Below are 14,897 nucleotides of genomic sequence, written 5' to 3'. Positions count from 1 at the left end.
CTATTCTGCAGACAGATTTCCTTGAACACTCTCTCCCTGGATCAGTGGCTATAACATCCTCACTGAAAGCCCCTTGGGCTTATATCCTAAGGGCTCCTTCCTGTCCTACTGCCCTGTGTGTCCATCTGTCTGCCATGTTAATACCATAATGTCCATGCCTTTTTTTTTTAGTATGTTTTGGAACCAGAAAGTGTGTGTCTTCCAACTTCTGTCTTATTTTTTTATTGTTTTATAAGAAAACGACACATAAAACTTTCATTCTGTTTTCCTCTGATTGTGCCACCTTGTAAAACAGAGCTGAAGATCTCAAGCCCTGTGAATGATGTCAAAGGCCAAGACCTAGAATGCTCATTACCACACCCTCCCCAGACTGCCCTTTTATAGCTCCATCTACCGCCTCCTCCTCCCACCAGCTCTGAGCCCCACAACCACTAACATGTTCTCCATTTCTAAAGTCTTGTCGCTTCTAGGATTTTATGTAAATAGAATTATCTGGATGTACCCTTTGGGAGATTAGTTTTTTATTAAATTTGTTTTATGGATACATAAAAACAGATTATACATATTAAAGGAGTATCATGTGATGCAGTTAGATGGAAATTCAGTCAAGTTCTTGTATAGCAGTCTGGGCAGTGGCTTTGTAGGTGTCTTAAGGAGAGGGTGAAGCAGTCATAACACCCTGGCTTCCTGTATTATGCCTTCCTGTACCTTCTAAACCGTGATACTGTGGTTTAAAAAGTAGGGTCACCAAGAGAGAAAGGTAAGGCTCAAAAGAAGCCAAGACCCAGATTTGCCTTCAACGCGTCTCCCCGGATCGCCCTTCTGTGTTTGGAGAAAGACCGTATGTTGAAACCGAAACATTTACATTAAATGTGTGTGACTCAGAGAGGAATGTCAAGTCTGGTTGTCAGGGAATGGTATGCTGCCTGGCGTAGCAGAGACTTCCTGCACTCTCTCCGTGAAGGGCTGCTGCCTTTCATTATCCCACGAACGTGAAACTTTCTGGTTTGCACTGTCGGTCCGCATGTCTGGTTTGCATGGAAGACCCAACAGTTGAGGCAGAGAAGCCACTGAGAGCTTTTCTTGAAGGCACCGGCCCACAGCACCTCTGCACCAAATGCTTCCTGAGTGCTGGGCAGTGGAAAGGGAGCAGGCGCCACCTGAGGCTCTGAGATGCTGGGCTGCGGTCAACGCTTCCTACAGGAAGTTATGGAGCATCTGCTGTATGGTGGCATGAACGCCATGGACACCACATGCAATACACAAATGAGTCAACCCCTCTCTGGACGTCAGTCCTGAGACTCTTTTCTATGAGGACACCCATAGCAATGCAAGAGATTACACACACACACACACACACACACACACACACACACACACACACACCCCAAAGCAGAACCTGGAAGTACAAAAACTCAAAGCATGGTTATGCACAGAGTCTTAGTCCTTAGTGTGTTTTGTTTATTTAAGCCCAATGCCTGGTAGCTAATGCAATCAGTGTGGTTGGTTAAGTCTTTGATGGGTGGGTGGATTGATTGATGGAAATGACCTGTCAGCTCACCTTAGAGGGACAAGAAACACCTAGACTAAATAAGACAGAAGAGCGAATATTCTTCATGCAGCAACCACCAGTATGTAGAGTAGGCTGGCCTCAAACTCAGAGACCCAACTGCTTCTGCCTCCAGAGTGCTGGACGAAAGACATGCATCATGCTCGGCCTCTGTGGCCCTAGTCACTATTCCTCACAATGTGTTTATCACTGTAGGGCAGAGTTCAACAACCTTGTCAAGCGATGGCTCTGCTCTTAGAGGTCTTGTACTTACATTATTCTCTTCTGTGTTCCTCTCATTCTTATCCTTCATGACTTCTCAATGGGTGCTTTGGTTTCTCATAGACAGGACCCAATGGACCCTTTCAAGAACCTTGCCTTCAGAAGGAGAATGAAATTTAACACAGACTTGTTTGTTTGTTTGTTTGTTTTCGAGTAGCTCCTATGGGCCTAGCATTGAGTTCATTCTGAGGATGTTTGTTGAGCAACGATTGTGTGTTGGGCAGGCACAAAATAGATCCACATGGACTTGCACTGTCACACTGAGAATGTTTCGGAATGAGGAAGTGAGATTCTTTGTTATAAAAAAAGAGTGAGACACTCATAACGGGTAAAAAAAAAAAAAAAAAAAAGCTAGAAAGAATGCCAGCATGGACTAAGCGTTGAATAGTGACAGCTACTCTTTATCAGGCCCTTGTATCTTGAACTCAGAGTCTGTTCACCTGAGCTTCACAATACCACGTTTTATAGGCATAGAAGTTTTACCTCAAAACCAAAATGTAGATAAGAAATTTGAACCCAGATATCTGGATCAAGAATTTGCAGTTTTAACCACTACTCTACCTTAAATGACCGAAATTGAACAAGTGTTAAACCACATAATATTATTGCTAAAAGCCTCTCTGAAAGAGAGGAAAGTCTTAAAGATAATGCAGGCTTTTCTCAGGATTAGACTGGAACAGTCTGTCCCATCTGTCCCCCTACCAGAAGGGAGCTTAATCTCATGGGAGATGGAGAGGGAGACGGGCATCTCAGGGTGAGGTAAGAGAAAAGAATGAGCCCCAGGAACGGCCAGGCATCTTCTTCAAGACAAGGAGAGCAAAAAAGGTCCCAGACGGGCCAGGATGGCTGAAACAAGAGTGAATCACCAAAAATCCAGTGTTCAAACTGAGTCTTGGCAGAGGGCGTTGTTAGAAGCAGGGTTAAGAACCGTGTTCTCTGGTCTCAGCATTCTGGTCACTCAGACCAGATTTTAGGGGCTACATTCAGGTTCAGTAACCAAGACTAAGTTGGGGGAGAGCCTTGGTAGCTCCACCACTGGCTGTGTCAGCCTCGTCTTGGAGTTAGTGCCCAGGTGACAGAAGCAGGTCTTTATCTCTCAGAAGAGAGCATGGCTCTCTGAAAGTTTCCCACCTCCATCCTGAGGCCTTGCTGACCTTTAGTAGTTCCCAGTTCCCTGTTGCATCCCAAGTTCCCTGTTGCCTGCACTGGGCCTCCTATGAAGGGGTATTTCCTCAGGGGACTGAGCATCAAATACATGGAGGTGTTCATTGAACTCTCCCATTATTCTTTGATGGGATTGTATTCTGCTCTTCTCTTCGCCTATCACATTCCCTTTTACACTTTCCCATCTCCACTGCTGGTCCCCACACTGCACCGCTCGCTTTATACATATTATTAATATATTACATCCATCCCCTTCTCAGCCACTAATGAAGATGTTAAATAATTCTAAACCAAATACTCACCGCCCGCCGGGCCCCACAGGACACTTTCGTTTAATTAGTTGTATTACCTTTCATCTCTCTCATGTCCTTTGACTTCAGATGTCCTGCTGATTTTGAATCCATGTGACTTTTCATCCCATCCTGTTTGAACCAGTTTCATGAGTGAAAATCTGAGCGATGTTTGACCAAGTGTTGATTCAGGTCCAGACCTACAGAGAGCTTCACTCTGTTCTGATTTTTTTTTTCCCGCTAACAGATTAATAGAGTATAGTTTGTTCTTAATAAACTGAGCCTTCCTAATGGACCTCCTTCCAACAGTCTTTCCTCCATAAATGTCATGGCAACTTAAGTTCTCTTGGTGTCGAGTGTCACATGAAATGAGTCATAGTTAGGCTGTATTAAAAGACCATGACCAAAAGCAAGTTGAGGAAGAAAGGGCTTATTTGTCCTATATTTCCACAACACTGTCATCGAAGGAAGTCAGGACAGGAACTCCAAGCAGGGGCAGGAGCTGATGCAGAGGCCCCAGAGGAGTGCTGCTTACTGGCTTGCTACTCATGGCTTGGGTCAGCCTGCTTTTTTATAGAACCCAGGACCACCAGCCCAGGGATGGTATGAGTCACCATAGCTGGGCCCTCCCCAATCAATCACTAATTAAGAAAATGCCCTACAGCTGGATCTTATTTAGTCTTTTTCTAAATCGAGGTCCCCTCCTGTCAGGTAATTCTACCGTATAACAAGTGGACATAAAACCAGCCAATACACGTTGCTTGTGTCTTCAGAGTTGATCCTCCCAGATGTTTTCTAGGAGACCTGTCGCAGGCGGTTATACAATTTCTTATAATGGCTTAGTTTCTGGAAAATAAATAAATAAATAAAATTAAGCAGGCATCGTGCAAACCGCCTAATTAAGCACTTCCCCGTGTGCTCTCTTAATGTAAACCAATGGGAAACCTGAGCTCTTTTTTTTTTTTTTAAACAAAATAGTTAAAATTTACCATCATTTAAAAATAACCCCTGTCACTAGTGGAACTCCAGGGAAGTGAGGGTAAGGGGTAGAAGATGTTGAACCAGGGCCGTTACAGTCGATGATGTCTAGATCTGACGTATGGGAACCTTGGATATGGGAACCTTGGATATGGGAAGAAGGAAGACCCTCGCTGTAGGATGAGACGTCCTGGCTGTGTCCAGCCAAGGGTTTTCAGCTAATCCCTTTCGGGTGAGCTCGAAGGTTGGCAACGTCATGTCAGGTTGTAAGTTAACTTTAAATTAAAGTGCCAGATAACATTGAAAATATGGAGGGTGGAAAACTTATGGGAAAGATTGGTCTCTGGCCCTTTGTACTCATTGTATTTTTTAAAAGTTATCAACAAATATTAAAAAAAAAAGTTTAATGAATCGACGAACCCATTAAGTGCAGCTACATAGCTTCCCTGTCTTAAATTAAAAACCAACAGCAAAACCCATTTTCTTATGTATTTTCACTTGCATATTTTCATAGTGGGGTCCTCCCACTGACTGCCCGTTAGCCTTCTAACTCTGAGATTAAGAAACAAATTCTCCCAGCAAATAAAAGAGCTGATGTGACCCTCTCTGGAAACAAACTGCAAGTATCTGCTTCCATAAGATAGGCCAGGCCTAGACTCGGTCCTACATGGCCAATGTAAACCCCTGTAAACAGTAAGACTTTCGAACGAAATCCCTTTGAGGTTGCAAGGCTGCATCTACTCTAGGGGAAATAGGGCGTTAAAAGGATAGCATCCTCCAACGGTGTTTCTAGAGCCATTAAAAGAGCAAATGTACCTGTCTTTTAAAGAAAACAACTTTTTTTTCTTTACTAGTTACAAGGCTGGCCTGTCTTGTACTATGGACACAGAAGTAGCGTGTTCAAAAACATGCTATGCTGTTTTACACTTTTGCTTTGGCAGACAACCACAGTGTAAGTACAAGAAGCACAGAGAAAAGGACTTGGCTTTGGTGGACAAGTAAGGGACAGTTTGTAATAGCAGGAAGTTATGACCAGGCAGCATGTGGAGTATGACCACATAAGTTAGGGGATCTGAATCCAGATCCCCTAAACTTAGGAAAAGCCAAAGGCAATAGCATAATCTGTAATTCCATCTTTCCTGAGGTGGGTGGGAGGCAGAGACAAGAGAGTCCCCAGGAGCGTGTGCAGGTGTAAGGTGAGGACCGACACCCTAGGTAGTTTTCTGACCACTAACACACACACACACACACACACATATTTATACACATACATACACATATAAACATACACATATATGCACACACAAACATGCACATACATACAAACATACTCACATGTGTGACTGCACAAAGTTTAAAAATCTAAGTACACACCTATCTTGCTTCTCTAAGAAGACAGTGCTCTCTTGTAGAGCCAGGGTTACAAATTTTCTCTACAACAGTGGTTCCAAACCTTCCTAATGCTGTGACCCTTTAATATGTTTCTCATGTGGTGGTGACCCCCAAACATAAAATTATTTCCCTTGCTACCTCATAACTGTAATTTTGCTGCTGTTTTGAATCATAATGTAAATAGCTGTGTTTCCCGATAGTCTTAAGCGACCTCTGTGAAAGGGTCCCTTGACCTCCAATGGGGTTGTGACCCACAGGGAAAGGACTTCTGCACTGCAAAGAACCAGGCAGTGTGTGTTTTAGGCTGGCTGGCTACACAATCTCTGTTGTAACCAGCTGCAAAAGCAGCTAGAGACAATACCCATACTTCTGCACAATGACATGTGACATGCGCTATCATATGTGTGAAATTCTATTCTCCTTTTGACATTTCTTTCCATAGGACATCCAAACCCAGCAGACAGGGTTTGACTCTGGGGCTCTAGTTTCCTAGTTCTCGATCCATCCACACACACACACACACAACACACACACACACACACACTCACACACACACCACACACACACAGACACACACACAGAGACACACACACCGACACGCACACACAGACACACACACACACCACATCTAGACACTTGACTGATCTAGTGATCAGTATCAGTAAGCACTTGATCACTTGGCTGTCACCTACAAAGCTAAACAGGAAGCCTTCTTATAACACGCACTTGACATTTGCAAGGGATTTATCTTCAAGTCGTTGCTAATCCCCCATCCCAAGTACCACTCTAGCGGATAATTCCACCCACCCACCCCACCCCCATAAAACGCAGTCAAGTATAACAGAATAATTAAAGTGACCCTTTCGGGCTCTTAGTGGTTCAATAAATAAATACAGGGCTAACGTCCTTCTTAAAGTGATTAAAATAAAGCCCGCCACGGGAATCAATTCCCTGCCACATTACATCATCACCGTGATGACATTAATGATGGATTTACCAGAATCTGCAAAATCGATCCACAGTGATAATGAGTGATGGCTGTCCAGCCATATAGCACCTGGGTTTGCCAGGAGAGCAGAAGGATGGATGTGGGATGTGGGATGGATGGTCAGTGCCTAGCAGAGCACACTCTGTCACCTGAACCAGCAGGGGTCGGGCAGGTGCTAGACGTCACAGAAGCTGGACCAGTGACTCAGTGTCCTCCTGATAGACTTCATCCTATAAATGGCTGATCTCAACGCGTGTGCTTTGGCCCAGTCTGACATGATGATGCTTCCTTCTCTGGACTTTTAGGTTACTTTCAGATGGGAAGGGTGTGACTGTGGAGTTTCTGCATGCTGAGATTTGCTATACTTTGTGACGGCCAGAGACTTGGTGTGGAGAGATCTATAAAAGGACAGCCATGATCAGAATGGAAGACGGTAGCGTTTGGAGGAGAGACGCACGAGGCACCTGGGTTGTGTTTGTCTTGCAAAAGGAAAAACAGCCTGGAGGGATGGCTCAGTGGTTAGGGATACCTCTCACTCTTGCCGAGGATCCAAGTTCAAGTCTCTGCACTGATGTCAGATGTGTCACAACAATCTGTCGTTTTTTAACTCTGGACAACACCCTCCTCTGGCCTCTGAAGCACATACATCTAAATTAAAATAAACTTTTAGAAGAGAAGGGAGATTATCCCTTCCTCCCTTAGGGTTTGTAGGGGGAAATGACTAGATCTTGCAAACAGAGGAGAGAAGAGACATGGGCCTGACTGATAGGGAAGTTAGGTATCACACGACTCCACAGGACTTGGTTTTGTAGCCCAGAGAAAGTGGGAGACTGAGTCACAGAAGTCGCAGGGTTGCTCATGATGGTTTAGGCACCTAACTTTTTCATACCGAGTGGCTCAACATGGGTAAATTTCTTAAGATGCCCTGTCTGTCATGTTGGAACAGTAATTGAAACAAACAAAAAATATGAACTCCTTTCTAGAGAGTCGAATGTATCTGTATTGACATTTGTGTCAACGGAACAATGAGTCTATGCTGGCCTCCACTGGGGAGGCCCCTTTCCCTTCTCCTCCCTGTGCTCGAGCATCATGGGCCTCAGGAGAGGAAAAGGCAGGGACTCCATGCCTCAGATGGAATATCAGGGCTCTTCAACTGCGTTTTCAACTGTTTCGTGAGACAAAGACTAATTGGTTTGACCCCATGCTGTCACATGTTGAGAGACACGAATCTTCAGCCCTCTTCCTTGAATTCATTGATTTCATTAAATGCTGTCTGCTTGTGTTTGCAAAATGTAATTTCCTAGTGAGTTCTTCGAACCGCAGCACATCAACAGATTTCGAGAAAGAGTGTGTGTGTGTGTCTGTGTGTGTGTGTGTGCGTGTGTAAAATGCTGCCATTTTGTAGCTTTGATCCGCTGTTTTAATCTCTTATTTCCAATAGGTCTTCTACATTAAGGCCATTGAGCCACAAAAAATATCGACCTTAGGGAAAAGTAATGTGATTGTTACTGGAGCAAACTTCACCCAAGCGTCAAATATCACCATGATCCTGAGAGGAACCAGTACATGTGAGAAGGATGTGTAAGTCAAAATGCTAACAACCGATCTTTAGTAAAGCACTGTTAGTAGGCCTTGGACCTTTCTGCCGTCAAATGATATTTAAGCATTTTATACATCAGAATTATAGGTAAACTATCTTTAATGATTCATTTGAAGTTCAGGTGGGAAGCTCTGACCTATGTTACTCCCCCTCCCAGTCTAAACCAATTTCAGGATGTTGCCACTGGGGGAGCCTTCATTGGTTTTTAAGACAGAGTCAAGTGTATATAGAAAGGAACTAACTCCGAATTATAGATGTGCACTTTGGAAGCTGAGGGCGAGCTCGCAGGACCACGTGAGCTACCTGAAGATGAAAAACATAGAAGTAGAAATATTGTTCAGTGTGGCTTTCTTCTCTTGACTGGCTTGGTTTTTATTGCAAATAATTAAATTACAAGGGCATAGAATAGTAGTAAAAAAAAAAAACAAAAAAACAACCCCAAACAAATATCAGGTGAGTGCACCCCTTAAAGATAATATCTGTGACTTCCTTTTATTCTAGCAATGACTAAAAATCTAGTTTTTTTCATTAATACTCTTAGGTGAATTATTATGGGGGGAAATACTAGAATTATGTAATAATAACACCGTGACAGATAACTTTAGCTTTCTGCTTGTTGACTTGTATACGTTTAGGCTAATTTGAAGTTTAAAAGAAACCATGTTTCAGTGTACATGAACCATAATACTGAGCTGATTCTCATCATGGAAATGCACTCGGGGCATTGTGCTGAGTGTGATGTTTTGGCTTTTCACAACCAAAACAGATTTATACAGCGCTGTGATCTGCCGTGCCTGTTTAGTGAACTTTCTGTTTTAATTCACTGCCTGCACCCCCACCTCCCCTTCCAGCAGTAAATCTGGGATACCCCTGATCTCGATGGGGAAAGGTACCCATCACTGGCTTCCCCGTATGTCAGAGTGAATCAACACACATTAAAGCCTGGATCTATGCAGCCTGGGTTGCTTGTGTGCGCCATTTATCCTGGCTAAATACCTTATAGCAAAAACCTTTCATTTTGTGTGGCGGAACCTGTGACGTTAGACACCTGTGCGCTCAGTGAAGGGCAATCAGCCTCGCTGCAAAATAAGTCCTTTTTTGAGCATTTCCCTGTTTCTGGCTCTTTATGCTCTCATTTGCATTCCGAATGCGTCTTGAGATGCCACAGTTATTAAATTAGATGACTAAGAGCTCTCTCTGCATGTAGCATTCTACTCACCACATCTGTACGGTGAACCCAGGTTCACAAGCAGGTGACGTAATAGCACAGTTCATCTCACACCCGAACCCATGGCCGAATCCCAAAGCCTTGTTCACGGGGACTTTTTAAGTGAATGGGGTTTTCTTTTTGGTTTTGTCTTTTTAAAAGAAGACAAGCGTAATAGCAGGAGGATCTATATTCCCGCCCCTCGACTTCCAAAATGTATAAACACGCTTGTGTTTTTATGTTTGGAGAATGAACTTCCTGGAGTTTCCATTTGGAAGCCTTATCCATATACCCACTGACTCCAGTGCCTTGGAAACTCGCTTTCTCCTAAGGAGTGGTAGCAGCGTTAGGGGTAATCATCGAGCACAGAATATCCCTCCAGTAGTAAACCCGGACTCTTCCCGTAGCATCGTTAAACTGAGCAGGGGGCAAGTACAACATGATCTGGATGTATGCTTTAGAGACCCGTAGATGTGAGAGTCACTGATAGTGCAGAGGGAATGTCACAGACAGCTTTGATTTGATTGTTGAAGGGCATAGGACAGTCCCGGCCAATCCCTGGTCTGGAAGCTCCTGAGGGACACCAGCCCCACGTCTTTTGATTCTAAGACTTTGGGGGCTCCTGAAGCAGGTCCCCTTCTCTTTGAAGGGGAGAATTCCCAGGTCTGTTTAGGATCATGCTTTCCCATGCTTGACTATAAAACTGCTTCTTCTTTAAAAACAAAAAAAAAGGTTTTAATTCTGGAAATGACAGCTCATTTATTAGAAAGATACATATAAATAAGGCAATTTACAAACTTAAGTTTTTTGGACATTCTCCCAATTTTACTCCATCTTTTCCCTTCGACTTCTTTGTTTCCCCCCAATAGAGAGCGGTGGGGACAGAGGACATGCATCGTGGGTCTTAAAACTCAAGTCCTGAGGCCATGTTATCTCATGGATCCTTCAGTGTATTTCTGACAGAGCAGTGCCAATGTTAACCTTAATCCCTTCCTTTAGCGTGATGGCCCTCCTTGCCCTGGTCCGTTAGGACTTCTGAGGGCAAAGGTAACTGCGTCTTCACTTTCCACATCTAAGGGGGATGCAGAGGTAGAGATGCGCAGAAGGAAGAGGAGCCCAGCCCCAGAGCCAGATCCCGCAGGCTGCCCTTGATCAGTCAGCCTCCCCCAACTGTTCTTGAAATTCATGGGTCATCACTTTAAGAAGTCAACCATGCCTGAGTGTCTGTGTCATGTAAGAGTTCCTTTCCCATCCCCTTTCTAGGATCCGGGTTAGCCATGTGCTAAATGACACACACATGAAATTCTCGCTTCCATCGAGCCGCAAGGAAATGAAAGACGTTTGCATCCAGTTCGACGGTGGGAACTGCTCGTCCGCTGGGGCTCTCTCATACATTGCCCTGCCGCACTGTTCCCTGATAGTGCCTGCCACCACCTGGATCAGGTACTGTCTGGATCCACAAAGGGCGTCTCTTCTCCCGGTGTAAGGTCATATATGTAAGATCACGAGTGTCATACCGATTCGTCTGGCAATGGTAGCAGCACCTACATTTCCCTCTTGGTGTCCCTCCCAGGAGTCATTCCTAGAAACATGCTTCCGTCTGACCATAAGCACTGTGAGCATAGCCTGTTTGTAATCTCACCATGGCTACCAGGAAACTCACAGCTCAGATGATTCGTTCAACCACAGTGACTGTTCTTAGCCCAGGTCGCTGTGCCCTTCTGTGTCACTTGTCATCCCTGCATGTTTCACAGGTTTCATTTGCTAACTTTTAGGCTCAGCTGTTTTGAATGCCTTGGGAGAAATATTGGAGCCTGTGTGTGGCCTCTAGCTTTCAAAGGTCCTGCTTGAGAGTTAGAAACTCCAAAATGGACTCTTTCGGATGAATTCAGTATCTTAGTGGGGAAACGTGTCTCCCCCTAGTCGAATTTAAATTCACATTTAGGTATAACCCCAAAGAGATTTTCTTCATCTCACGTGGCGTGAAGGTAATGTGCCACGCACCTTTCTGGATAAAACCACAGACAGAGCAATGGTGGTGGGGGGCGGATAAAATAGAAGGAAGGAGAGACAAAACATCCTTTATATTCTTACTTAAGATGGCCGTGGGAAGAGGCTGCGTTTGCTCTTGGCTTGCTAAATTGTGATGACAGAGAGTTCAGACTGGGCAGCCTAGGCAGCACAAATGGGGTTCTTCCGGGCTGTATGTCTCTGAGGTGTGAGGAAGTTTAGCCCCTTCTGAGGCACTGTCTCTGCCGTGTTTGCAGGCAGCCATCTAACGTTGTCCTCCATCTCAGGCTGTGCCCTAACCTTTTTCAGAATACCACCAGTCACTCCAGTGAATGCCCTGAATTTCCATTACCTCTTTAATGGCCTTAATCTCAGGTATAGTTTAGTGGGAAAATACCGCCTAGCACATGTAACAGTACCGCCATTCCCCGCCCCTATCCCCCAGCCTTCTTCGGGTCAGGGCTTCCCCATGCAAACGTTGCAGCCCATTGGAGTGGTATAGGGAAGACTGAGATTTCAAAAGCAAGGCTCTTGCATATATCCCTCTGCTCTGAGATTAAATATGCCCTGTGTAGAAGTTGTAGCCCGGATGTGGCGCTCACCACATGTTCACGGTATATCTGCTGATCTGGTTAAACCTTACAAAAACCCCGAGAAACCGATGGTGGCTTGTCCCTTTGGCAGGGGGTGTGAACCGAGGCATGGCCACGGTTCAAACGCTATACCTAACTCCCCGATAGCTGGGCCCAGGACGCAGTGGTTTCCACCACAAGGCTCTGCTTCCTCCTCATCAAATGGCTGCCCTGTCATCATGACTGTGGTGAGCCCGAGAGTCTCAGCAGCCCCTTGTCCTTGAACTTTGAGCGAGAGAGAGGTGCCGCCATCAGGAATCAGTAGGATACATTTTTGGGTCGGTTTTCTCACAATTGAGGCAGGTTGTCAGGCGGCCATACGGGCCCTGCCACCCCAGAACAAGTGTCTGGTGACCCATGAGAATACCCAGAGCTGTAGGCAGCCATTTATTTCACACTGGGTGACCACTTCCATGGTGTCTGGTGACACGGCGAGACCAGGTGAAATGACTCGGTTTGGTTTTGGTGAGATTTGTGTACGGTCCCCGTGCACTGAAATCTCATATCTCCAACAAGAATACAAACATCTAAGGTCACTTTGCCATTCTAGCTCTCCCACCTACCGTGTTCTCTGTCTCACTGAATAAAATATAATTGATGGGCTGGAAGGTTTGATCATGGAAATTGTTAGAGCGGATCATCTCCACATAGATTAAACCGTAATCGAATGAGGTTCTGCCCCGTGAAATGTTTTCAAGGTACAGTAGACGATCTGGTTACATGTGGCAAACAAGCACAAGAAACTCCACTTCTATTAAAGCATTTGGGCACTTTCCCAGAATTAAAATAGGACCCGACCTGTATTTTCATATGTGTGAGTCTTAGAAACCATGAGTCTGTAGCCAGTACCATTTAAAGACTTCTAAAATTATCACGCGTTTTAAATGGGAATTAGTTCATTGTCTCCCAGATATTGCTGGGCTTAACGTTGACTGTGAATCAGTTAGTAGTCTGGTTCATAAGTGTATAAACTACCCGTGGTTCACCCTTGTCCTTTGATTTCTTGCAGTGGTGGGCAAAATATAACCATCATGGGCAGGAATTTTGACGTCATTGACAACCTGATCATTTCACATGAGCTGAAGGGAAACATAAATGTAAGCATAAACGTAAGTTTAAGAGGGATTTTTCCCCTTAAAATTTTGTTACCCAAACACTAAACCGTGTGTGTGTGTGTGTGTGTGTGTGTGTGTGTGTGTGTTGCGGGGGGGTGTTGATACGTTTCACTTCCATGACTTCGGCATTATAAACTTTTGCTCATTTATGATCCATACTGTCCCTGCTGCGGCAGAAAGACCTCATTCGAGGAGCCAGAAAATAATTTCATGTGGCAAGGCTGGCCACGATCTCCCTGTGTGACTCCTGTGGCAAGTTGCCTTAATCAGATAATGCTTTCGAATGTGTGTGAAAGCCGTTGTGGATGGCGGGGGCACAGTGTGCACAGCCTGTGACGAGCGTGTGGTCCAGCAGCCCAGAGGGAGGTTAGGAGACCTGCTGAAGTAGCGTACATCCTCTTGTCACTGTCTCTCTCACCACTGTCTTCTGCCCCTTGCCTACGATGCTTCCCCAGCCCGACTATGGGGACTGGCTGGTCCTCATCAGGGCTCTGAGAAGAGCCTTGAAGTTCTCACAGGAACCTCCAGGTTGAAGCCGTGGGTGTCTGTAAGGAGGGGTTAAGGGACCACAGCTGCACCTTACCTCTAGGTACCCTGTTGCTTAGAGGTGCTTCTCCAACGTTCTTCCCTTTCCTTCCTCCTTTTCTCTAATGTAAGGGGAACAGCCATTCTGGGCCTCCACCTGACCACTTCTTGCTAACACCAGCAGAGCTGAGGGTGGACCAAAACTTTGTGACACATTTGCAACCTGTTTGTGTTCAGGCCTAGAAACAGGAGGCATATCAATCCATCTTTCTTACAGCCTTGTCCTACACACATGTACATCCGCGTCTGACACACTTCCTGTCCAGTCCCCAGCCTCATACTGTGTCTGATTCTGGCCATTTCCCCATGATGGAAGCCTGTTCAGTTGTACAGTGGCCCTTGACCTGGGGCACAGACTGAGCCAGCAGACATGGAAACATGGTGTCTTTCCCAGAGCATGTCCTGTTTATTGAGCACCTACTATATGTAAAACATTTTCACCCCCCCCCCTGGCTGCAAGAACAAGAGTAAATGAGCTACTGCTCCACCCCCACCTTCATGAGGGGAGGTGGCAGACCTGCATCAGAATGAGACACTGGCAGCACAGGTGACAAGCGCTGGGTCCTCCGGTCCCTTCCATCTCCCATGAGACCCAGCAGCCATGATGTATTTCTCAGTGAAAGTATGAGTTGATAGAGCTGAGACTGAGCCAATGGGGAACTGTGGGAGGGGCTAGGCAAGCGGGCAAGGTAGCAGGGAGGTGATTGCTGTCACAGAAGAGGTTACTCACCTACTCTAGACTAAAACACCACTCATGTTTGCTTTGTTGGAACCTTAAAGGCTGGGTTGGGATGGATGATAGGGATGGGTGAAAATAATAAGGGCTGCGCAAGAGAGAATCATCCCCAAAACATGGCTCTTCATTCCAAGATAGCTCCCCATATCCCCTGGCTCTGCAAGCAATGGGGGAGCTCTTGAGGGTCTTTGGCAAGGAGTGACATGAGTTATCATTTTATCAGCGGTACCTAGAGTAGTTTGGAGAGGCAGTGAGTTAGTGAGGATGCTCATGCAGATGTCCAGGCGTGTCAGAGACACCGCCATATCCCTGTGGAGCTCTCTGCTGGAATGCCATCTGCAGGGTAGGTCTAGTGGGCTAGTGTTGGGG

General features: G+C 45.4%; 1 protein-coding gene across 1 annotated transcript in view; it reads left to right on the top strand.

Moving 5' to 3' along the window:
- The window catches only part of Plxnc1 (plexin C1), a 152,433-nt gene that overhangs the window by 82,823 nt on the left and 54,713 nt on the right, over window positions 1-14,897 (top strand). Inside the window, exons 11-13 of the mRNA XM_032917107.1 lie at window positions 8,085-8,224; window positions 10,714-10,893; window positions 13,102-13,201. Coding sequence (XP_032772998.1) covers window positions 8,085-8,224; window positions 10,714-10,893; window positions 13,102-13,201 — 420 coding nt within the window. The remainder of the gene's footprint in view (window positions 1-8,084; window positions 8,225-10,713; window positions 10,894-13,101; window positions 13,202-14,897) is intronic.

Source organism: Rattus rattus, chromosome 1, assembly GCF_011064425.1.
Source record: "Rattus rattus isolate New Zealand chromosome 1, Rrattus_CSIRO_v1, whole genome shotgun sequence".
In the NCBI taxonomy this organism is placed as follows: domain Eukaryota; kingdom Metazoa; phylum Chordata; class Mammalia; order Rodentia; family Muridae; genus Rattus; species Rattus rattus.
This window is presented reverse-complemented; position numbering and strand designations above follow the sequence as displayed.